The sequence below is a fragment of the Branchiostoma floridae genome, chromosome 13 (genome assembly GCF_000003815.2).
Source record: "Branchiostoma floridae strain S238N-H82 chromosome 13, Bfl_VNyyK, whole genome shotgun sequence".
Lineage (NCBI taxonomy): Eukaryota > Metazoa > Chordata > Leptocardii > Amphioxiformes > Branchiostomatidae > Branchiostoma > Branchiostoma floridae.
Window position 1 is genome coordinate 12,668,021 of NC_049991.1, and position 26,582 is coordinate 12,694,602.

General features: G+C 37.9%; 2 protein-coding genes across 3 annotated transcripts in view; both read right to left on the minus strand.

Moving 5' to 3' along the window:
- The window catches only part of LOC118429086 (probable cytosolic oligopeptidase A), a 37,109-nt gene extending 33,416 nt beyond the window's left edge, over positions 1-3,693 (minus strand). Inside the window, exon 1 of one of the 2 annotated variants that reach the window (XM_035839455.1) lies at positions 3,536-3,693. In XM_035839455.1, coding sequence (XP_035695348.1) covers positions 3,536-3,633 — 98 coding nt within the window. In that variant the 5' untranslated portion in view covers positions 3,634-3,693. The remainder of the gene's footprint in view (positions 1-3,535) is intronic. The other variant, XM_035839454.1, reaches the window with a different exon arrangement.
- Positions 3,694-4,505: 812 nt separating this feature from the next.
- LOC118428891 (guanine nucleotide-binding protein subunit alpha-12-like) overlaps positions 4,506-26,582 on the minus strand; it is a 28,867-nt gene continuing 6,790 nt past the window's right edge. The window contains exons 2-3 of the mRNA XM_035839169.1: positions 21,070-21,120; positions 4,506-8,575 (exon numbers count right to left, since the gene is read on the minus strand). Coding sequence (XP_035695062.1) covers positions 8,000-8,575; positions 21,070-21,120 — 627 coding nt within the window. The 3' untranslated portion in view covers positions 4,506-7,999. The remainder of the gene's footprint in view (positions 8,576-21,069; positions 21,121-26,582) is intronic.

Sequence of the window (26,582 nt, forward strand, 5' to 3'; positions counted from 1 at the left end):
TGCCATGACACACTTAAGAATTGTGCTCTCTAAGTGCATACTACCAGAGAACAAAGAGAAATATTTTAAGGAAACCTTTCTGAAAGAAAAGTGCGTCATGCCCATGACACATTTAAGAATTGCGCTGTCATTTTGTATACTAACAGAAAACGAAGAGAAATCTTTAAAGGAAACTTTTTTCTGAAAGAAAAGAAGGTCAAGCCCTTGACACACCTAACAACTTCGTTCTGTAAGTGTATACTATCAGAGAGCAAAGAGAAATGTTTTAAGAAAACCTTAGTCTTTTTCTGAAAAAAAAAGTGCGTCATACCCATGACACACTTAAGAATTGCACTCTCTATTTGTATATTACAGAGTACGAAAAAAAAACTGTTAAGGAAACCTTTTTCAAAAGAAAGGAAGGTCAAGCCCATGACACTCCAAAGGACTTCGTTCTGTAAGTGTATACTAACAGAAAAAGAAGAGAAATCTTTTAAGAAAACCTTTCTCATTGCGTCATGCCCATGACACACTTAAGAATTGCGCTCTCTAAGTGTATACTAACAGAAAACGAAGAGAAATACTTTAAGAAAACCTTTCTCATTGCGTCATACCCATGACACACTTACGAATTGCGCTCTCTAAGTGTATACTAACAGAGAACAAAGAGAAATTTTTTAAGGAAACTTTTTTTTTAAGAAAAGTACGTCATGCCCATGATACACCTAAGAATTGCGCTCTCTAAGTGTATACTAACAGAAAACGAAGAGAAATCTGTTAAGGAAACTTTTTTCTGAAAGAAAAGTGCGTCATGCCCATGATACACCTAAGAATTGCGCTCTCTAAGTGTATACTGACAGAAAACGAAGAGAAATAATTGAAAGAAACTTTTCTTTTTTATCAAAGAAAAGTGCGCCATGCCATGACACACTTAAGAATTGTGCTCTCTAAGTGTATACTAACAGAGAATGAAGAGAATTATTTGAAAGAAACTTTTCTCTTTTATCAAAGAAAAGTGCGTTATGCTTAAGAATTCCGCTCTCTAAGTGTATACTAACAGAGAACAAAGAGAAATATTTGAAAGAAAGTTTCCTCTTTTATGAAAGAAAAGTGCGTCATGCCATGACACACTTAAGAATTGTGCTCTCTAAGTGCATACTACCAGAGAACAAAGAGAAATATTTTAAGGAAACCTTTCTGAAAGAAAAGTGCGTCATGCCCATGACACATTTAAGAATTGCGCTGTCATTTTGTATACTAACAGAAAACGAAGAGAAATCTTTAAAGGAAACTTTTTTCTGAAAGAAAAGAAGGTCAAGCCCTTGACACACCTAACAACTTCGTTCTGTAAGTGTATACTATCAGAGAGCAAAGAGAAATGTTTTAAGAAAACCTTAGTCTTTTTCTGAAAAAAAAAAGTGCGTCATACCCATGACACACTTAAGAATTGCACTCTCTATTTGTATATTACAGAGTATGAAAAAAAACTGTTAAGGAAACCTTTTTCAAAAGAAAGGAAGGTCAAGCCCATAACACACCAAAGGACTTCGTTCTGTAAGTGTATACTAACAGAAAAAGAAGAGAAATCTTTTAAGAAAACCTTTCTCATTGCGTCATGCCCATGACACACTTAAGAATTGCGCTCTCTAAGTGTATACTAACAGAAAACGAAGAGAAATACTTTAAGAAAACCTTTCTCATTGCGTCATACCCATGACACACTTACGAATTGCGCTCTCTAAGTGTATACTAACAGAGGACAAAGAGAAATCTTTTAAGGAAACTTTTTTTTTAAAGAAAAGTACGTCATGGCCATGATACACCTAAGAATTGCGCTCTCTAAGTGTATACTAACAGAAAACGAAGAGAAATCTGTTAAAGAAACTTTTTTCTGAAAGAAAAGTGCGTCATACCTATGACACACTTACGAATTGTGCTCTCTAAGTGTATACTAACAGAGAACAAAGAGAAATCTTTTAAGGAAACTTTTCTCTTTTTCTAAAAGAAAAGTGCGTCATACCCATGACACACTTAAGAATAGCGCTCTCTAAGTGTATACTAACCGAAAACGAAGAGAAATCTTTTAAGGAAACTTTTGTCTAAAAGAAAAGTGCGTCATACCCATGAGACACTTACGAATTGCGCTCTCTAAGTGTAGACTAACAGAGAACGAAGAGGAAATCTTTTAAGGAAACTTTTTTTGAAAGAAAAGTGCGTCATGCCCATGATGCACCTAAGAATTGCGCTCTCTAAGTGTATACTAACAGAAAACGAAGAGAAATCTGTTAAGGAAACTTTTTTTCTGAAATAAAAGTGCGTCGTGCCCATGATACACCTAAGAATTGCGCTCTCTTTTTGTATCAGAGTACGAAAAGAAATCTTTTAAGGAAATCTTTTTCTGAAAGAAAAAAAAGGTCAAGCCCTGACACACCTAACAACTGCGTTCTGTAAGTGTATACTATCAGAAAACGAAAAGAAATCTTTTAAGAAAACATTTTCCTTTTTCTGGAAGAAAAGTGCGTCATGCCTATGACACACTTAAGAATTGCGCTCTCTAAGTGTATGCGAACAGAGAGCAAAGAGAATTCTATCAAGGAAACTTTTCTGAAAGAAAAGTGCGTCATGCCATGACACATTTAAGAAATGCGCTCTCTATTTGTATATTACAGAGTACGAAAAGAAATCTTTAAAGGAAACATTTTTCTGAAAGAAAAGTGCGTCATACACATGACACACTTACGAATTGCGCTCTCTTTTTGTATACTAACAGATTACGAAGGGAAATCTTTTAAGGAAACCTTTTTCTGAAAGAAAAGAAGGTCAAGCCCATAACACACCTAAGAATTGCGCTCTCTATTTGTATATTAAGAGAGTACGAAAAGAAATCTTTTAAGGAAACTTTTTTCTAAAACTGGCAAAAACGTTATCAGGCTAGGGCAAAGTTGCTTGGTATGTCAGGTGCTGGCCGCAGACTCTCTTGAAATAAGCCTGTTTGTTTAACCGTCAGACAGCAGATTCTCAGTGTGGACCAAGTCCTTGGCCACATCAAGTAAATAGTCCATTTCTGAACTCAGCTGAACCTCCTTGCTTCCAACGATACTGAGTCAGGACACGCGGGCTCCACGGCTACGCGTTCTGGTATGACCTCTCTGTTGCGACCCGGAAGTATACTGGATATACTGGAAAGCGGTAGCCCAGAAACCCCCATGCAGTACGAAATCGTCGCCGAAATCAGGCATTTCACGGCAGTTTGAAGGCCAACTTTAGCTCTTGAAATCTCACCGTAACATAATATCTAAAAGTTCAAATGCACTGTATGTGATAGATCAACTTGTCAGGATCACGTAGATACCTTTTATAGCATCATCTGGCAAATATTATCTTTTCTATCGAGTTTTTCCGTGACGATGTCTTGTGCCTCTTTTCGGCGGTCAACAGGTCGCTCCCATGTGCAAAATCTCCACTTTTGGTCACATTTTGCGTCTAAACAACCCAAAGATCTTCACTTTCACTAATCAAGTGTTGACTGCATCATCCCCTACCACTAATTACTTACCTTCCACTCCGTATGCGAAGACAATGTCTTGTTCTGCCTCTTCTGCAGACAGAATTCACAACATTGTGAACCAAAACTCTTCCCATGGACGTTGCCATTTTGTTTTCGGTCAAAGGTTAACAGACTGATCCACTTCGTCTCCGGGGGTAGATCGGTGTGGTTCATTTCGTCCATCAATAGACGCCCCCTATTGGTGGTCAGTGACAGTGCAGCTGACTAGTCACACTGCCAATTTAACGTTGTCCAAAGTATGTAACATTAACATTATATCTCTATCTCTGTGTTAACTCTGTTGCATTGCCCTGCGTATTCCAAAGACCCATATGTAACGTTAACATTAGCGTTACATTTTGTGTAATAGATACATTGTGTCATTGTTACCCTCACTAACCGCAGAGAAGTTTCTTCTTTTGTTCGGAGAATAACTGTAAAAGTAAAATCTATCTACCAACTAACGTTACTTTCAGGACTTGTCATCTGACAGTCAGTTAGAGCAACATAGATCTGGAAAGAGTTACGTTAGTTCACCTTTATCCGCAGGGTAACCTATATCCGTTGTGTTAACCAACATGGTATTTAGGGATATCAATTGGACAGATGGTGGTTTAAAACTGTAATATGTTCACAATATTGTAGTTTGAAACTATCGTCCAATGAATTGATATCCCTTAATACCCATTTCTGACAGCAACGGATATGGATAAAGGTGAACTAACTTTATAGCGCAGAAAAGAGAGTGTAAATGTGTAAAGTACAGCTAAAACTTATCATCTAGCCGCAGTGCGACTATTAGATTAGGCTCCTGCTTAACATTACATCTCCCGCTACAAGCGGGAGCCAAACCCAACAGTTGCACTGTGGCTAATCATCTCCATGGCTCCATCCTACCAGAAACTGAAGTGTAACTGTCTCAGAAAGGACAGGATTTTTTACTGAAGAGACAAGAAAAACAAAGATTGAGACAACCTTCTTAAAGCAAACCATGGCTTTATATTCAGCTCTTGTACAAAGGGAAGAGTCACTGTCAGTAGAGAAAATTCACAGCAAAACGTTACAAACCCATTAAAAGACAATGACTTCACTGAGTAACAGTATTAGGTACCATTCACAAACTCAATGGCACTTTTTTTTCTTTTTCCACAGACAAAAATGGTTCTGGTTACAGAGTTACTATTGCCTCTAGGTCTATCAGCACTTCAGTTCAAGATAGAAAAGTCTACTCTAAGATAACAAACTGTACAGTCTGCATTCTGAACTCCACATACTGTTGTCACCTAAAGTCTACACTCTGCAAGCATTAAAGCAGTCATTGGTTTACATCACAATGTCATTGCTACCTCTTCACAACAGAAATGGAATGGTTAAACAAAGCAGTTGAAAAACTCGCCACTTGTCAATAACAGTAATACAACACCCAGTTTTTATTGGGTTCAGATCCATAACAACTATGTTGGCACATTTCCTGTTTAATTTTACTTTTGAGAGTCTGTATAATGTCATAGATTTAGCTTCAGGAATGCATAAAAACGTATCTATAAGATAACATGGCATCTGTAGCTGAGCACATACATATTGTAGCTGTAAACCTGACAATGATTTTGCTTTCAACTATCATTTTCTTCAAACTACGTATAATGTTAGAGGTCCTGCATTCCGGCAACCAATCAGAAACCTTGTACATTGTTCCAAGAACCATCATTGGTTACTTATGTGTTGACATCATTGGTTGATCAAATGTAGAGCTCCAGTTAAAGCTGCAAACATGAATCTTAAGGCAAGGTCACCTGTAGAGGACAAGGTTTCTTATGGAAAATAGGAAGTAAAATCTGTTTCTGTAGTGTCGCTCTTAGCACAATGGAATTTCTTACAAGTATCAAACACTGCAGAAATCTAGCCTGCGTGCCATCTTCCTTAGTGACCGCTGGCTCAATACTTTTGCAGAGTTAGCCAGTGAATGTATTGAGCCAGCAGTCACCATGGAGGATGATACCCAGGCTAGCAGAAATCGTGAGTTGCTTCTTACTTCTAGGACATTGCAGTTTATTTACCTACAGAAAGCTAAGTGTGCAGCAGCTGCAGCTACCAACAAAGCAGTTACATAGTCATACATGTAGTCAAAATTCTTCCTCAAAAACACAAAAGAAAACCTACAACATTGACTTTGATTCATTAAAAAAAATTATTCACATATAAGTTTTGAGTGTTCATAATAACCACCACACCCATATATTTATAAATCATAAATTAAACGAGCATGCAAGATCATACATGCATGCACATGCTTTAAAATGCAGGAACTATCCAAAGATTATTTTTCTAGCAACTAATCTGATATAAAGATCTACTGTAAATCCTTTTAAATGTTACCGTAAGTGACAAGCCAAGACCCTTTGGAAGAGAGAATTCTCCATTCATTTACCGCCTAATACCAGTACTTCTAAATCTAAGGCTTTCATTTAGCCTTGTTAAATTCAAATACAGCACAGTATCCCTTCTCCACACACAAAGCATACATTTTGTTTTTAAGTTTCATTCCCTCCTTTTCAGTGGCTTTAACCATCCTCATACAGTATTCTCAACTCTACCCCTTCCTTTCAACACCACACTACTCTACATACAGCAAATCTTCTATTCCTTAGTAACCTGTCCAATAGTCTTGATTACAAACTTTATCCCTATGTTCAATTTCACATATTTAAGTTTACATTCAAAAGATCTTTCAATTCTTAAACCACAAGCCCTTGAAAGTTTGAAGATCACATGCTGTTTCTAAATCATCATTTAACTAATTGGAGTACACTGCGAACTCTATTATATAGAGACCGTGGCAAAATCTTAACAATGTTAACGCTTAGTAGCATAATATGGGTGGATTGTTGAAAATGTGATGAGTACATGTATATGAAAGTGTCTTTTCATGGAAAACAAAACACAAGATGCAAATAATTGGGAAAAATACTTACACTTAAAGTCATGGCTTCCAACTTATCAGTCTTGGAGGTTAATTTTATGATTTACATTACATATGTACAATAGTAACCATTGCTTTCATATCCAAAGCATCTACCATACAATTATGAAATACAATCATGAGGATTTCGGTCAGTTATTACACATTAGAGTTTCCCTGTCATCTCACACACTGGTTAACCCATCCAAACAGCAATTATAGCCTTTTTTCAGTCAGTAATGTGTTGGATTACACAGCAGCAAAATGGGTAGAGCATCTGGAGTAAAACTGTCAATATCTGTGTATCTGTTATTAAATTTTGAGCCTCAACAATTATTTCATACTGGCGCAAATACACACTTTTGAGTATTCTGCTTCAATTAAGATTTGACAGCATTTTCAAGTTCACTGGTGTCCAAAAAGAATTCTTGGTCATTCACATGGATTTGATTATGTTTTGGGTTTCACAATTCTGTTTAAAAAAGCACCAATAGAATCTGGAGTTTAATAGTTTCTAAGTATGTCTGTAGAACAGATGTTTTCTATCACTGTTGTCATGATATTCATCCTACTTTGTGTTCACTCAACGTTATAGTTAGCATCAGATGACATTGAATAAATCATCTATTTTGTTGCAAGTTACATCAAAATTGCTTTTTACAGTGTCAAAGTGTACTGATCAAAAGATCACTGGCAAAACAAACATGCCTGTATTACACAAAAAATTCCTTAACATTTTCTGATCACTAAGTTTCTTGTCATGAAAGCGAAGTTTGTAATGGTGACAGAAGGTTCTCAATTTTTCATGGACTGCACACATTGTTAACGTGTCACAAAGGATGGGACTTTTGATAAGAAATGTTTATAAAAGGCTTTCAGGGTGAAAAAAGATGAACAATTTGGAAACAATTAGCAGACAGTATGAAAACCACTGATCTGTGTTTCGTAGCTGCCAAACCATGGTAATATTGCTTGATTATTCAGTCCTTCTCCAAAGCCAGAATTATCAAGTTAAGCACACAAATGGGAAACAAAACCTATCATTCATGTGGAGAACTAATCAGCTGATTAGTTCAAAGTCAATCTGCCTCGTCAAATGGAATTGCCCTATGACTTGTTTCAAATCAGACCAACTGATGATTATAATTATCAGCTTATCACCTAAACAATCGGATGTGATATTGTTGTAATTCAAGGTGAAGTAATTGGTGTGCATTGTAGAGACCTTCTGTCTGACATCAAACCCTTGGTAGAAAACGGCTGGTCATCATTTCTTGTAAGACTTCTTAAATGTCTTCAACTCTTTAAGACACGTCATCGAAGGCACGATGGCCAGACTATCTCTGAATGATGGATAACCAATGGTATTGGTGCTTACATCCTTATCTCTGGGAAACCTTACTACAGCACAAGAACTCCATAGAGCAGGACAAACCATGTTGTCCACATGGGAACCAAGTTGCCATGAAAGGAGCAGCAGGAGTGCCTGTTGCTATGGCAACTGGTTGCCGTGGTTACTGCAACATGAGCTGCTTAAGATTGTCCTGAAGGATGGTGTCCTTGACGGCGTGAAAGACGAACTTGATGTTTTCCGTGTCGACAGCCGTGGTGAAGTGGTGGAAGAGCGGCTTGTTCCGCTCCCGCCTCTTGGCATCGAACAGGTTTAGGATAAAGTTTTGTACGTCCGTCAGATTGTGCGGATCTGACATCTCAGGGAACTCTGGGAAGTACTCCTTGATGCTGACGTACGTGACCTTGTCCTGCAACAAGTCCGTCTTGTTGAGGAACAGGATGATGGACACTTCTGTGAAAGTCTTATTGTTCACTATCGTCTCGAAGATGTTCAGTGACTCCACCAGCCGGTTTGTTTTCCGGTCCTCCATTAGGACTTGGTCGAATTCACTGGAGGACACCAGGAACAGGATGGATGTGACGGACTCGAAGCACTGGAACCACTTCTGACGCTGTGACCTCTGACCTCCCACGTCCACCATGAGGAACGGGATGCCTTTAATGTCAAATTCATGTTCCACAATGCCTTTGGTGGCCTTTCTTGCGTACAGGACATCTTGCTTGCTTGGAATGTACTCCTGTAACAGACAAACAATATTAAGTAAAATATAAATACCCATACGGCAAAACAGATTGTGACAACAGTGTGTGTGTGTGTGTGTGTGTGTATGTGTGTGTGTGTGTGTGCCTGCATGCGTGCGTGCCTGTGTGTGCTTGAGAGCATCTGGTTAGTTAAAACACATTTTACATGTCATTAACATTTTAACAGATAATAAAGTGCAATTGCTGAATTGCTTCTATCCCTATCAGCACTTGCATGTTTGTGCCTTAAAGTAATAGGGGCTGGCCTTAGTGCTGAATATGCTGTGGTTTCCTGTAGTCATGACATGTGCATGAGGAATTATTCAAATTCACTATATGACATGACAAAACCACCTGATCAGGCAATATGCTGGAGGGACTTTACAGAAAAATGTTCTTGCAGTTTAAGGCTCAAAATAGAATATGTCAGTTTTCTGTAACATTTGATTCATACAGTCATGGTAATACCACATTCGTAATGAATTTCTTTAGCTTGCAAACTGTAACTCGTAGGTGTTTGTTTGAGTGTGCGTGTGGATGTCTGTTTGTCTGTCTGTCTGTCTGTCTGTCTGTCTGTGAACAGCATAACTAGAGAAGCCAAGGATGGTTCTTAACATTTGGATGTTGGTAGGTGCTGGCTAGCCATGGTACTGCAGTTCTGATACCTTCTGTTCTGGATATGATCTCCTGGGCTCATAAAGAAGGAACATAGTTTTGGTCTCCCTATCAACTGTAGGGGCCAATTTTGTTTGATTGTTTGAAGGAGAATAAATTAAAGAAAGGGTTGATGAATCATCATGACTTTTGGTAAATAGCTGAAGTGTTGACAGACGTAATTAGATTCTAATTATACATTATCTTATTTGCATACTTTATGACAAAATGCTACTATATCCTTCTTTGCTAAGATAATACTTTCTTACATTGCTTAAATAACTTGTATAATCTGAGAAAAGAAGATAGTCAACTGATATAAAATGCGGATCTAAATCAGCACAATCAATGTGAAAGATTTTGAATATGTCAGTTAATTATCATCCTTTGTCAAAGGTATGAGCTACCGGAACTCTAGTTAAAGACACATCTGTCAAAGTCATGCTGAACTTCCTGCCTATTTGTACACGTTAGTGACTAACGTGACTATAGATCATTCTATAGCTAAGTACCTGACTACACATGGCAGAAGTAACATGCAGTAATATTCCTCACGTGTCAGTAGTCCTGACATACACGTGAGGAAGTCAGGAAGGACTTCCTGTTGAGTGAAGGTGAAGGAAGTGTCATCCATACAAACAACTATCTGACATGACAGGACCGCCTGGTCAGGTATTATGTGCCAAAGGAACTTTCCAGAAACATTTTCTTCTTTCAAGGCTTGTTACAATGCTTGAAAGTCATGTTTGACTTCTGTAATGTATTCTTGTAATGTTACCAGTATATCTTGTGAATTGGAAGTTGTATTTTTTTCTATGTCTCCAAAGCGTTAAGATGCAAACTGCAGATGCATATTTCAGGTCCTACAATTAGACAACTGCGATTTTGCTAGTGCAGTGTATCCTGGTATACATATTCAGGTGAATACAAGGTTGAACCTGCACACTGAAAGGCTAATCAAAGCTCTAGAGGAACATCTCGGACACCTTCAGTCTGCTGCTAGACATTTCTGTGTTATCATCTTCATGACAGTTGAGTTTTGAGTCTGGTTGTTTGTCTGTTTGTAATTCCAGAGTTATAACCTGTCAATGAGAATTTCTTGATGGATTCTGATGATATTGGGTATGTGGGTAGGTGTTGGGAATGCAATGGTCATGTTGAATTTGGGCCCTCTAAAGAGTGAATTTGGTACTGTAGCAGAACTTCTGGTTGTTTTATCTTTTGTCCAAGACAAGCTGAGGTATCAACTTTTTGTGGTAGATTATCTTTTGTTCAAGACAAGCTGAGGTATCAACTTTTTGTGGTAGATTATCTTTTGTCCAAGACAAGCTGAGGTATCAACTTTTTGTGGTAGATTGCCTTTGTTATAAGAAGCAGTGTACATGTAGGTTTAGGCCCTATACTTTAGTAGCTTGTTTTACCTCTTTCTTGCTAAGGCAGCATTTTAGCACCAAATTTACCAATGGTACTCATTAGTAGCAACTTAGGCAGCATGCTACAGTCCCGCAAACTCACCATTTGTATAACTACGTTGCTATACGTTGTATAGATTAGAGATCTCTGTATCATCTCCAATCTGGTTCTAAAACTATAAAGTGCCTCCAGGCCACATAAATGTGTGGGTTATTCATGTAACATTATCATTCTGTAAGATAGTGAGTGAGTGACGATTATGGAGACCAATGCCAAATTATTCACAATGTGCAGTAAAGCCATGCAACAAAATATTTCTAAAATATGAATGGAGTGACAAAAGTAATTAACCCTACACCTGTGTCCATTAGCCAGGGAATAATGGCCACGGGTTCCATGCCAACCATCACCATTACACGATACCAATTATGCGCACTTAGACAAATACAATCATGCTCAACCCAGAGAGATATTTTTGGCTCATCGAAGCCAACGTTTCAAACGACATCAGAAGAATGGTCCATCCTTCACTTAATTGCCACATCATACATGTAGCTATTTTAGTTGACAGCTAGCACTTCACATGTCAGTCCTGATTTTTTGTTACACATAGGTACATGGAGATCTAACTTGAGGGCTCAGATGCGATTAGGCACTGTTAGCTTCATTATTCACAACTAAACCTTACAGCAGAAGCTGGTTATATTTGTACCTATCAATGAACATAAAATATTAAAAACGTTCCATTTACATAGCTTTCAGTTTCAATCTGAACACACCTTTAAATGAAACTGACATAGCCTGACTAATTATAGATACAGGGCTCGAAATACTGGGTGCATGTGCACCCATGAGCACCCAAAATTGGAGATGTGCACCCAATCTTTTTCTGTGGGTGAACAGGGTGCACCCAAATATTTTCTTAGGTTTGTGTAGGTAAAGATATCAAAGTATACTAGTATGCATCATATTCTTCACATTCACATTCACAAGTATTAGAAAGATAATAAAAATGTCTGTCATGGTACTTGTTTAAGAATTTGATAGCTTGTAACTAAGTTTTATTACTAGGTTATTACTTCAATTTAAGTGGTGCACCCAAAAAATTTTTGGTGCACCCAATTTCTTAAGCTGGGTGCACCAGTGCACCTGATCCCAAAAATGAATTTCAAGCCCTGAGATAAAATTGTGCTCCTAGTGGCCGGCCTTACAGTTACAAGAGATTGTGTAAACACAGGCTAAATTGACACAACCACAACAAAACTGACTTCATATTTTTCAGAAGCAATAAAGTAAGTCACCAATCATTTCAAATTCAAACATTAATAAGGAGCTCCTTGCATGGTTATATTAAAATGATTTGAGTTCAACAACATTCTTTCCTATATGCATACAAACTGCCCCTGGACACACTGTTTTTCGTATCAGCTTCATCATTACATTTTGAAAGCTTCGCTCTTGAATCTGCTACGGCTGGACGACTTAAAAAGAATCTCAAACCAAGTGTAATATCATACAGCTCTCCTCAGTGTGGGAGTGGGCTGTAATAAATGCCACATGTGCCTACAGGGGATACGAAGGAAGCTACACAGATAAGTTCCTTTCTTCAGTTCTGTGTGCTTGCATACAAGCGACTGTCAGTGATCTATGGGCAGCAATATTACTTGTTTATCGCAGTGAACACACTCCCACATGGAAGGCCGCAAGCGCGCCGCTCTCCAGAAGCCGGCCTTTGTTTCGCCTCTATATTTACTGCACATAACGCGACCTCTGTGTGAAATTGCATTGAAAGGGCAGCCTGTCGAGTGAGCAAATCCTTCTTTGTAGATCCACAGTTGTTTGTACTCTTTTAAAACTTGTGGAGTGTGTCCCGGGGGGTGGAGGAAAATAGCTTTCCACTTTTACTGGTAGATCCTTGGAAAGGTTCAGCTCTTGGTATTCATGAGTGCCAGTCTTGTGGGGTATCAAGACATCATTTATCAGTTGTATTCATCTAACCATATCTTTCATTGTTTTATTTTTTTCTTCCAATTTTTTTGTCTTCAAACAGTTCATTAGCTTATTAAAAGGTTGATTTTACTTGCTAATCAAGATCTTGTATTGCCTTCAAGGCAAAAGCCTTTAAAGTTTGATATACAGTCAAACCTGTCCAAGACGACCACCCGGGGGACCGGACAAAAACGGTCGATTTGGACAGGTGGTCGCTGACAAGAGTATCGACTCAAAACATGCCCTATGCAAAGTATAACGGTTTCCGTTGTGTTTAATGGCAAATAGCAAGCACACTGCACGCACGCAAAGAAGTGAGGTATTTAATGTCAAATACAACACGCACACTGTAAATTGTAAATTTAACCCCAGCTTTTATACGATACAGTTTAATATTTGTACACTAACGTTTTAGACAGTAAGGAAACTTTGATGCTGTCAGTTACCATACAAGCCTTTATGCATCGCTGTGTTCTTGATCGTCGTATCTGAAATAACTACGGTGCACCTTTCGAATTCTATGCCCGGTACGTCCCAATAGCGTACTTACCCAAGGGTGAATGTACAGTACAGTTGGACAAAAGCACTCACACAGATCTTTCTTTAAAAGGTATGAGCTACACAGATCTTTCTTAGAAATTTCCTCCCATATTACAGTAGACTGCCCCATTGACCCACCCATTGACCGCCGCAATCTTTATTCTAAACATAACATCGTAATGGCAGTCAAAATCCGACGCAAACTGGTCGATTTCGGCACAAAATCGCACTAGTTATCATCAAAAATCGATGAAAACCTCAATTTTGAAAATGATGCGGTCGTTAAGGGGCCCAATTTGGGCCGGTCGCGGTCGCGTTGGCCAGGTGGTCGTTGAGAAAAGGTCGCTTAATGCTTACGTCAATAGGAAAAAAAATCGGGACCGAGAAAAAGCGGTCGAAATGGCCAGGTGGTCGCTGAGAAGAGGTGGTCGCTCGGGCAGGTTTGACTGTACCTTGAAATTCATCATTGTCATCCAAGTCCAATCTCTTCCTTTAGAAATTAGAGTATAAGTTAATCCTAATATAGACTAGACTAGAGTCTAAGTCTTGTGCCTGTGCAAATATTTGTACTGCATTAAAAAGAGAATCTAATTAACAAAACTATGATCATAAGTGGCGCTTAGGATGAGGTGAATTAGATTCAATTTACATCTATGTTCATACAAAAAAATGTATAAATAGAATTACAGATGCTATTTGAATATCAAGACGAGGGATGTCTCCAAGGCCCCAACCCTCTGTCTCAGGACAGTAAGTTGCTTGTTGGGATTGACTAAGAAGAAAAATTTACCCCAAAATCAAAAATTCATTATAGGGGATGTTCAAAATTTTCATTATCTTAGGATGACACAACAAACACCGAAAAGTTGCGGGACAAAATGATATTTAAAGCTGGAGACAAAACCGACTAGGACTCACCTGTATAACTCTAATACTAGTAATAATAGAGCTACAAATCACCATGACAGAATGAGACGAAAGTTCATTTATAAGTTGACAGGACGCTTTTGATGGTACAAATATGTTTTTCTTTCACAGCTGGAAGTTTCAGCTAACTTTGTTTGATAGATGGATGAATTGGGCTCCCCAACTGGGAAGGCAGCCAGTCTTGTATGATTACCACACGTGCACGAAAGCCTTCTATTCTTCATACCTCAAATGCATCTGCAGTTCCATAACTTTCCATATGAATAGAGACAGCACAAGTATAATTCTGATGACACTCAACATCAGAGACTAAGAGGTTCAGCTCAGGTTTGCAGCAGGTGAACGTACTATAGCACATGTACTAATGTCCATCTACACTTTAACACTTTACAAGTTAGAAATACTAGTACTCCTCTCAGTACTTTTAATTTTGTTTTCTGCAAAATGTGATTCTTGATATATTTCAGCTAGTATTCTTTCAGCTTTCACATTGAAAGTTGTTTTCATCTTGTCTGCAGTTTTAATATCTTCTTTTATACATTTCAGGTTGCAGGTGCAAGGCAACCTCAGCCAAATTCAAGGTTGCCAATGAACATTTCAAGTGGCTACACGTTTAAGCCCTTAATTGGGATCTCTGCAAGTGAATTCTAAAACAAATTACTTCAGTGAAGTAAGATGAGCAAAGTCGATAAAAAAACTGGTTCAGCAGAAATGCCGGAAAACCAGTGAATGCTGATATATTTAACAGAATCACTGTGAAAAATTCAAAAGAATAATCCTCCTTTTGACAGTACGATAACTTAATATTCCATGATCTTTGCCATGCCTGATCCAGTGGTTCAACATTAATTTTGATCTTTGGTGCATATATTATAGAAGTTGGCCACTGGCATGACACTAGTACTAGTAATAGTCTTCTCCTGGAAACTACTAGTACTAGTTTATCTAGCTATCTAAGTTTGAAACCAGCTTGCATCAAATGTAAAATATGGGAGCACAGCGCATCTCAGCAACCAGGCATTTCGAATTCTCCATGTAGCTTTAGCACTATATGTAGAGGTAGAGCTATTTTCAGAGGTACAATGTGTCATTCACGCCTGCTTGCAGGTTACATTTGTGAGCACGCTGTCTATGATTACACTGTATAGCAAGGAAGGTTACCACCGATCAAATCAACTGGTATGACAAAACAGTGTGCCAGGACGACAGCTGTAACTAACAACTTAACAAGAATGAATTTTTGATGTTGAAAATGTTACTAAGTAAGCACTCATGTAACACCAGTGGCTGAAAATATCATGATTTTGACAATGCATGTCCTTTTTATCAAACTTACACCAGGTGGAGCGAATTCACCCCCACATTTTCAATTAACCAGTATTTGAAACATTGCTACCTACATAAAGGTCTGGATGAATGATACTTACTAACCTTCAACTTAAATCTCTTATCATAAAGCTCTAAAATTACACCACGGAATGATACGGCCATACAATAATCTCTCTCACATCACCAGAGCCAGTTAAAAACATCCTGACCCACCAGGAAAGGGGCCAATTGACCCTTGCTCACCCCTGACCAAGCCCAGGGCTCCTTGACCTCTTGTACTGTATAATCCAAGAGGTCACTCACAATTTTCGGGGAATTTCCATCTCAGGAAGTTCAGTTCCCTTTTCAGGAACTGAGCATGAGGTTTGATGAGACAGAGACTGTGGACCATTCAGTCAATCTGAACAAGGAGGTTGAAAAGAGGTTCAACTTCCTTGATCTGAAGTTGCTATTTTGAGCTCATTCTTACAAGAATATTCTAATATGAAGGCTATTTTTCCTTTGACGAAATCATTACAGGGTAAAATGAATGTCAAATCAATATCACTGTAACATTATGTCACATTAACAGTATCAGATTATTTCGCTGTCTCTGGGAGACATCATAAAATTACATTTATGCAATTTGATAGTGTCATAATGTGTATTTTCTTTTCCACATAAATAGAGACTATTAAAGAATCTAATCCACTCGATGTCAGACAAACTTTTTTTACAAAGTCAATTTTTTTTTCATTTCAGCAACGCATTCACCAAAAACTTTCCCACAGAGATTCCTAAGCTGTTGATTGATAGCCTGGTATCCAGCCGTATCATAGCTGCCATGTCTCTTCTGTCCTCTCCATTTCCGCTCCATTTGCGGAGAGGACAGAAGAGACTTGGAAGCTACATGTATAACATAGCTGGATATGTGGCTAGTTGATTGAATTCTGACTTTGTTCAGAGAAGCAGCCATACCAACAATGCAGGTGGGTAGACATGGGGTTTACTGAAGTCTGAAAAGCACAGGTTTATCTCTACATACAAGTGTAATTCCAATACATTACTGTATCATAGCCATGAGCATTTCAACCTGAGATACAAAACACAAGATTTCCTATGGAATATACAATCTTGTATCCCCATGCACATCTTCACATAGACCTCAGCAGGCGTGCATTCCAAGCTCCCAGTCAGCCGCTGAAGCTAAGGGAGATGTTTATGCACAGAATGTGGGTCTTGACCTTGGGCAACTTTTGTTGACCTTGTTGAAGCAAGTCTCACTTTCTTTGCTCAAATTCCTTCTTAGCACTCAAGGCTAGAAGAGTTCAATCTTCATGAATACAAATGTGTGTCTGTCAGTGGCTGCGATTGTCCTTGGATCCAAAATGGACCTTTCCAATTTTACTCAGGGTTGTTCTCAGCTCTGTGTTTTGTCATTTCCTTATTTCTACTTTGTGGAAGTAGGCAATAATTGGCTTCTGAACGATGTAGATTGGAGAAAATTGACTAAAATTCAGTAAGTCCCAGACCAATCGCTGATTAGTGAATATTTCTTTGCATTTGGATGCGGTCAGTGACCCAGCAGTAGAAGAATTGTAGGAAACATCCTGCATTTGCTCACAAATGCCAAATTTCCAGTCATTACCTCTTTCCCTGTTTTACACTATGAATAATGTGACAACACACTAAGTCTCTGGCACAAAACATAAGTCCCACCCAAACATGTACAGGTGTTCCTGAATTTTTTACATTCTTTAACCCTATTCATGAGACAAACCGTTACATGTTTGCACTTCCTCTACTGGCAATCGTGTCAGCTATCAAACTATTCAAACTCAAAGGCACATATTTACCTGTTGTAAGCTATTTTACAGGTTTGTTATTTAGGAATGACATTTAACACAATGCAAAACCTGAGCTTGAATGTAATGAATAAAATTTTTACAACTGCATGAAGAATGTCATTAACTTGCGATTTGGTACTATTAAGCTAAAAGAATATAGCTTTAGTACTATCATAATATTGAAACATATTGCGTAAACGAGATAACTTCATATTTAGCAACTTAAGCCCTGAAGGAAAAAAATATGTGAGGCACAAATAATACTATAAGTTTAACAATAATGCTGGACGAAACTGCCACTGGAGCCTGAACAGAGCACGTTACATGTACAAGATATGAAATAAATTCCTTCCTAATGCATTAGCTGCATCAGAGTTTATGTAAGGAGCTTGGCTAGTTTTGGAGCCTAATGGAAAATGAGTGTGGAGACTTAGGCAACACAGCCTTCTTACTGGCATGGCACATTAAGATATTAAGAACCTCTGCCATACAGCAAAACCCTCAAGGGCTGACAAAACCACAAAGCTACATCAAAGCCCTCTGCAGTACAGAGAGATCGTATAGGATGATTTTGTCAAGGGGGAATGTTGGTACAGGTTGTAAATACATTCATCAATCCACCCATCAAACCCATAGGTAATCAGTTGTAGGCCGGTATGACATTCTGCTAATGGTACATTCTACATAAAAACATGTACATTTTACAGAGAGACTTCACTGTCCTGCAGCATTGGAATTGGTCTGCATACTTTGACAAAGCCGCAAGACCGTCAACAGAACGGCCTATTAGCATCGTAATGGACTCAAACAATTTGGCAGAAAAAACACCTATAGGTGACATGACAGCAAAGAAATGTCATGCTTTTGTTTCCGAACAGCATGTGAATGCACTAGTAGATACATGCATTCTTGTACAGAATAGCTCCTACCAAATTGCAAAAAACAACCTTTGCACTCATTTATGAGTTAATATGACCATAAAATATACCACCATGACCTGAATTCTCAATTGATGTGATTTTGATTACATGACATTCAATGAAGATCATTGAAGTGCTTACAATTACATGTTGTTCCAAACACTGGGTTGAAAATACATAAGCAGGATTCTCTATATCTTTACCTCCATGATATATTATTGGAGGTTATATTTTCACTAGCATTTGTGTGTGTGTGTCTGTCTATCTGTCAACAAGATGACTAAATAACAGCTGGATGGATTGGTTTCATACTTGGTGTGTTGGTGGCATGTGACGAAAGCTGGAAATGATTAGATTTTGAGCCCCCTCGCGGCCTCCCTTGGTACTGCAGCAGGACTTAATGTTTTTATATTTCCCGTTCTGAACAAGCTATGGTCGCAATGTTTAGGCATTAAATAACCCTTGTGCTCGGGAAGAAGTGATGTTAGTTTGGGCCCTCTAGCAGCTAGGCGTGGAATTGCAGGGGAATTTTTATGAAAAAATATTCCACACAGGATAAGTATTAGGTATTACTCCAGGACACAAAATACAAACAAACATTGCTGCGGTGGTAATAGAGAAAAGTACATAATTGTATATACATTGGTTTATTTCATATCTTGCTATATCATCACTATATGGTTAACTACTTACAGTCAAGAACCATGGACCAATAAAATGTTCATGTAACAGCATGGCCAGCAGACGATTCCCCCAGGTAAGATTGAGCCAGCCATGTTACTGATGAGGTACACTTTGTAAAAGGCCCTGTCAGCTCTGGCTAGGGCAATCTATTCTGGTAAGCCTACTTTTATCTACATCACGTATATTTTTGGCCAGTGGTAAAAACCAAAGTGCATCAAGAGGGAACAGGTTTTCTGCTGTGAAAAATATGTGTATGATAAATTTGTGCATGAAAAGTTAAGTTGTTGAAATGAGTAAAAAAAATGTGAAAACCAAGCAAATTGTTTCACATATAAATTTTTGCACATGAAAACGTAACATTTATAATCACTTGAAAATCACCTGAATTTTGACAGAATCTAGAATGAGATTCTGTACTGTAGAGTGTAAAAGTAGTTTGACTTATTCACATTGTAAAAAACATGATGCACGTATATATATATAGGTCACAGGCAGCAATCACTGGTGTTGTGACCCAGACAAAAACACAGAGACATAACATTAATAGACTGAGCCTGTGAAGCTAGCTGAAACATTAAATACAATCATTAGATACAATGTAAAACATCACATATGATCTAAAATACCTATCAGGCACTCCAATTAGACAGCCTCTGCATGAATACACCAAGGCTGTGAAGTGTGAACCCATCTACAATATGACAATTCTATTTTGCATCATCTTTTATCAGCTTTTAGGTTTAAAACTGCAAAAAGTTTTTGAATCAGTTCATTTGCATAATATTTTCCGTGCAGAGATTTTCACACGCAAGTTTTTCACGTCTTTCACGAGCACAAAACCCCATCCTACATCAACATGTTGGTATAGTCTTAAGTCTATTGGTATAAATAAAATGGTTAACATTAATTTAATGTCAAGGTCTCATGGAATTCATGGTTCAGAAATCAGGAGTTTTCCTCTGACTGAAACTCAAAACAAAAAATCAAAACTCTGCAGGAAGGGAAATACATTACTACTGTACATGTAAGCGGCTAAACAGCAAATGGATGTCCTAAATTTTCAACTAAGTATTACTAGCAAATTTTCTGTGTACATAATGTACAATGCAAGCGCCTGTTACAATATGACCTTGGGGCATGTAACATCTGGTCACATAATCACGGATGACACATGGTTTATTTGCTGATGTCTAATTTCTATCTCTATAACATCTTGTGCTGAAATGACCAACAACAGTGGAATGATTTCCAGACAAGACATTTAGAAAAAGATTTTTTTCCAATGAAACAAAGAAATTATACTTAGTTTTTATCCCACTTGTGCAGGTTTATGCAATAAACATCATAGATCCTGTTTACAATACAAGTCATGTGTGTTTATGCTTAAGTGAATCATATACAAAATGTGTTCATCAGTACACAAGGACCCTAAGCCAAAACCAGACTACAAACATCTGCTTAAATTGCAAATGCAGAACAATTATGCTGTGATTTTAGACTGCGTACTGACAACATAATATAGAATCTGTTGGGAAATTTGTATGGGAAGTACATTTTGTATGGGAAGCTCTATTCAGAAACATTGTGTGTGTATCTCAATACATTGCGGACACAGTGGAGAACTACTGGACTGTTTGCAGACACTTGTGTAAACAAATTATGATCACCAATCAAATATAATTGTCTGCTGCCGGAAATGGTTTCTTGTTACATAATTGCTGGTGCCAAGCATATGTATACAAGAAGCAAGTGAATGTACAAGTACCTTATCTTTTCTAGTACTGTAGTCTGTACTGCCCAGTAGTAATAGAAAATGTCAGAGCTACTCTGGTGTGTGTTATTTTGGGCAGGTCTCTTGAGACTAGCCTGGTAAAACTCTGTCTTGGGTGGGCCAGTACAGGGTTTTGTGTGAAGCATTCACCCTTTGCTGGTACAGTAGCAGCTAGCATTTATAAATTTTAGCTTTTTTTGTCTCCCGACACAACTATATTTTTCCCAGATTTATGTTTTTCAAGACTCTTTGACTAAATATTGATCAGTATTGATCCCAGTACAAGGTGTGGTGTGTACAGTGAGTGAAAGTGTGTCAAGGTTTGCATGTGTTTTTTACCACTATGTTGTTTTTCTACAAAGTTTGAAGGATAGACATGAAAATGTCAATAATTATTCAAACAAAAAATTCCATAACAAGAAAACTGTACTACTTACCACACTGGATATTCTGTCAACATTTTCCATGAAGTATTTTACTGAGTCACCCTGCGGACAAAACAAAAGAAAAACTGTTAAGTCTTAAGATACATGAAGTACAACAAAACACATGTACAGATAGAGCCAATATTCATTACTAGGCTTAGATAGACAGTGTCTTATCTTGTCCTTTATCATGGATATAACTTTTAATTTGACACATTGATGTTTTTTAAGGACTTTGTAACCATAATCTGATTCGAGGTGTTTGTAAAACAACTAAAGTTATCAAACATACATAAGATATAGTTTTTGGTCAGATGTCGAGGAATCATGTGGTCAGGAGGGAAAATGGCTTCTCTCTAGCAAAATAGTAATCATTAAATCAGTGTATGATTTGTAATGCAAAGTAACAACAATATTGAGTGTTGGAAATTAAGATGTGGAAATATTATAGGGCTTTCTGAGGGAATGTGGGACAATTCACAGATGAAGACTACACACTTGTACCCTGACAAACGTTGTAGTCAGTGGTCAATTGAAAATCTTCCTGTTTTGTCAATTCTGCATATTCTCCAAGCAGAGGTTGGGTTGTGGAGATTATTAAGTAGTGGCCTGGATTTTTACCGGGACCGAGCCAGTAAAAATCCAGAACACTGCTATCTCTGTGACCTAACCTCTGCTTGGAGAATAAGTTTTGCGCCCAAGGGCATGAGGGTGCACTCTTGTATGATAATGAGGACTTATCAGGGCCCAGTTCCCTGCTCAGAAAAACCCTAACAGGATCCCTGGTTGGTCCCTTGTACTGCTGTAATTATGGCACGCCTAACTGCTGATTGGAGAGTCAACATTTGTAGACAGGATAGATCAAAACGATCACAACTCATCAGTACCAGGAGTAATGAGCAGCTAGATGTGTCATTTCTTTCCTATCCGTCTCAATCACTGCACCTGCTAGTAAAAGTACATGTAGTTAAGCTATAGGCATGGGTGACTGATGCTTGTCAAACTCAGAAACTGCTTTTTATTCAGAAATCGTCACAATATCTTTTTTTTTCACTGGAACTGGAAATTTGCTATTATGAGTTTGAGAGGTATCCATACAGTCATGTAGTTACAAAACCAAATCAGCTGTTATCAAGAGCTATTTTGTACATATTATGCCATGCATTAGCAGGGTAATGGTAGTGTTTTTGAAGCACTCATGTCCTGGCAACGGCTATACATGTTGTCAGATGTGGTAACTATGGCCTGGGATTGAACAAAGGAAGGAGTCCTCGGAGCAACAGCCTTGTGTGCAATCACTAGGCTCTGATGTGCTGTAATTTGGCAGCAATAAAATGGGTCACTTGTTTCCAAGGACAGGAATGGCAGTTTGAAAACCACATTGTAGTAATTTGTACAGTTGTATGTTAGTGTTTTTTTTGTAGCTTTATCAAACAACATAAGAATTAAGTACAATTGTTTGAACTTCTGTGATAATTCCTGAATTAAATTCAGACATTAAATGTCAAGTATCGGTGAGCATTTTGTATGGAACTCAGAATTTGGAACTCTATGCTCAAATTTCCAGGCACTTATCACTCATAATCATATATGTTTGTAGAAATAGTAATACCCGACGCTTTCAACGCAGAATCTGATTTGCAAGGCTTAGTATAAAGGGTTCTTAGTCATGCATTAGGGACTAGGCTATTACTATAGAATATGAAATTAATTTCTTTGCTTTTGAATTACTATGTTTCATCCTTTCACATGTTATACAACCTCTTGCTATCCCAAGCAGGTTAGCCGCTAGAATCAAGAGCGTCATTGTATTGGTAGTCAGGCTACACAGATTATTCATTGCAGCAAAATAATACAGCAGTAATAATCTGTGATGCATCAATGAATAAATGATATCCATCTCCCTATTTTCACCATAAACACGAAACGCTTTTATGGAACCAACCTGAGGGAAAGTCAGGGCATTTTCCAGGAACAAATCTCCCTTACTCAAGTTACTTTCCATTTCCTGGAAAGGATCCACTTGTTTGTCATCTAGGTTGGGTCTGATGTTATGGGCAGACTTTACTATTTGCAGTATAAAGTACATGTAGTATCAGTAGCTTGTTGGGAGGTATGAAAATACTATAGATTCACCTGACTTCTGGGGCCTTAAATCTCATGGCAGGGCAAAAACCAGCCATCATTAAATATCATCTTAAAGTTCAGGGTTAGACAATAGTTAACACATCAGATGACAGAATGTATGTTTGACAGTGTGACGTTGCTGTTACTATGTCAGGGTCAACAGTAACTGTACATGTAAATCCAACTCCTCGGCTAAGTTGGCTCCATCTTGATATTTTTTTGTGGAAGAATCTTGATAGGAACGAGGATAACGCTTCAACCCACTTCTGTTACTTTTTCCTCACATGTTAGCCCCAGCCTGTCTCAATATCATACACACACAAAATTAAATGTTTGTAGTAAAATGTAATCTATCTACATCCCCATTGAAGCATGGGATTGTTATCTCCATGGTGAGCACTGTGCTCTTTGATTCAGGAGCACAATTACAAATGGTACTTTTGATATCAGGATCGATGATGAAATCAGTAAAATGATGCAAATTCTCAGGCTCACTTTCACTAATGAAGGCAATTTCAATTTTTATGTGTACCTTCTTTAGCTGACTGAATGCATATGGGTGGTGGCTTTTTTTTAAAAGATGACACCACCTTTTTGTTCCTCTTCTCCATTTTGTACCATTGACTACAGTCTACAAGCAGCCGCATTACTTAAGCCATTGGATTTTTTTCCCTCTTCATATTAAAGCATTGAAAAAAAAAACCTAGAAGCCTATCTATTTCTGGCCCGGCCTACACAGCTTGTGTTCACATATTTAGCTGATAAATCAAAAAGATTACGCTGCAATTGTCACCTCATAGGAGCGCATTCACTTCTGAAAGTACAGCACACGCCCACACACCCTTTCATACACGTGCTTTCCAGCACATTCAAACTGACAGCTTTCGCACAGTGACGTTTGGTGGAACACTCAGATCTAAGGAGTGCCGGGGTTGAAGTAACAAAAGGTCATAGCACGATTATACAGGGAACAGATATTGATTGGACTACAGGCCACTGCCGACGTTTTGCTACTATTGTTAGGCAGGTTTGTAATGCCCATTAGCTTCACAGCTGTCACAAAATTCACTTGTCAATCCTGCCTACCTGTACATGTAGTTACTAAAGTTACCATACATAATTTTTCACATGACCCAGCCGCTAACAATCCTGTCAATAGCGATTACCTTTCCACATAGACCAAATTTTTAACGGTCCCATGAGTGGTCTTGGGCAGTTTTGATTGTACAAAAGACTTTCGTAAAGACTGTAAAATACTAATGCATCATTTAACATGTCTGATCATGATATTTACAATAATCCACTGTAATAGATCCACTACTAGGTACATGTAATAGAGTAAATATGAACAAGTGTGAAAACCTATCTCATAACTAACTTATATGTGGCACGTATACTGTTGTATTAATAACTCCAATAAGGTAAAAAGGCAGATTTGAATACTTTCCTCACTAATAGTCATACTATTTAGTCATAGTCATACTCATACCCAAACCAGTTGCAAGACTACAATGACCTTTGAACTCTGGTGAAAACTGATCCTTATTTGCATGTTCACCTCAGGTGATCCCTGTACAGACATGTGGATCAAACACTTGGATTACTTGAACAAATGAATGTTACAAATAGCCTATGTACCATCCAATTTCTACCGGGATTCCTTGCACTCGCTGCATGTTCAAGGAGCCCTAGTAGAAAGCTTACAAAGCTTCTTGACTAATTCAAGAAAAACTTGTTTCACAACTCTTTCAACCTTTATACATGACATGTATTGTAGTGGGCCTACTTTGGGAAAACTGCATGCTCACGATTCTTATTTTTCCTCAGACTAAGAAAGTTTTCATACAAGAGTAGGAGTCTACCACAGGTATGGTATCTAAATACATTACTACAGGAGTAAATGTCTACCACAGGTATGATCATATCTAAAGACGTCACTAGAGGACCATTAAGGCAGTTTTTAGGTTGGCTAATCTGAGTAATTTGTAAAACTGGAAATCTGTACCCCCTCCCTATGGTAGCCCATGAACCAAGGTTAACAAGCCTTCTCAAAGGTACCATTTATTCACTGCTGTGTAGAGAGATTAAGGATTCTGATAGGAGAAAGATGTGGTTGTTACAGTCACTGAGTCAGAACACATGTTTGTAATATGTACCCAACAGGTGGTAACAAATGGGAGAATTCACTTTCATGCTCATTACAAACTCTTATACCTTGATACAGACTATGGCCCTCTTCAGACCTACAAATGTTATATATTAATTATTATCCATACAAATGTTATATATTATCCATTACTTACAACATAATTTACAGAGAAAATGGAGTAGTTTTCCTTTTCCAGATGAAAAAAAATGCTGCAGGCTTATCCACTTCCTTCGCTGACAACGATTCCTCTTTAGACATGCGGAGAATAGTCGCAGACCCCCGCTAAAGGGTCGCACAACCAGGTCCAAGGTTGACGCACGATGATTCAAGGAGAAATAGCCACACGACTATTTTGATCTTCTTCAGATAGCCTGAAAATACCGTTGCTGGCCGGCAATGTCTTGGACAAAAACAGTTGCACGACTATATAACTGTTAATCTGTCTATAGCGGGACTATACCTCAAATAGAGAAACATGAATTGTTTTGTGAGTCTGTCCCATTGTTGCAAATCAAATACTGGTACCTTGCTGCTGGAAAATCTTGTTTTCAGGTCACACTTCATCTTAAAAAGGTCTAATACATGTGTATTCCATCCAACAAATGAAGTCTAACATTAGTACACAGGTTTATTGCAAAATATATTACAATTTACATGATAAAAATGACAGGTTTCTGTTTCATTAAACAAATCCATCAAAACAAACATGTATATGTAAATGGACCCAAACCTTAACACTTTGGAGTTGAAACTGCCCTAGAAGTAGATGGCAACTCAGAAGACAAAAAAAATCTGGTCTATGTGGACAGATGGTCGCTATGAACATTATGCTTATGTCACCATGATGTAAATTGTAAAAGTATTATTTCAAGTAATGTAAAATGATCACCAACAACTACAAGTGTTGACACTGGTCTTATTATAAATAATATTATATATAAAATAATGTGGAGGTTTGTGGTCTACAACATTATACATGTAGAACACTTACAGACATGCTGGTGCACAATAACTTCTCCCCACACCACCAGAATGCAAATTGCAATTCAGCATATATATGCATGTTGCATGGATGAAGGTTAGAAGTTCAGCATGTCACTGATCTTTAAGTTTAACATGACAGCTCGTAGGCAAAATTTACACAGCTATATTGGGGATAATCTGTTCATGTATATGCCATTACAGTAGTTCGGTATAATACCATTAATAGGCACTTGTCATTTTGCTTCTGGCTACACTGAGTAACAGA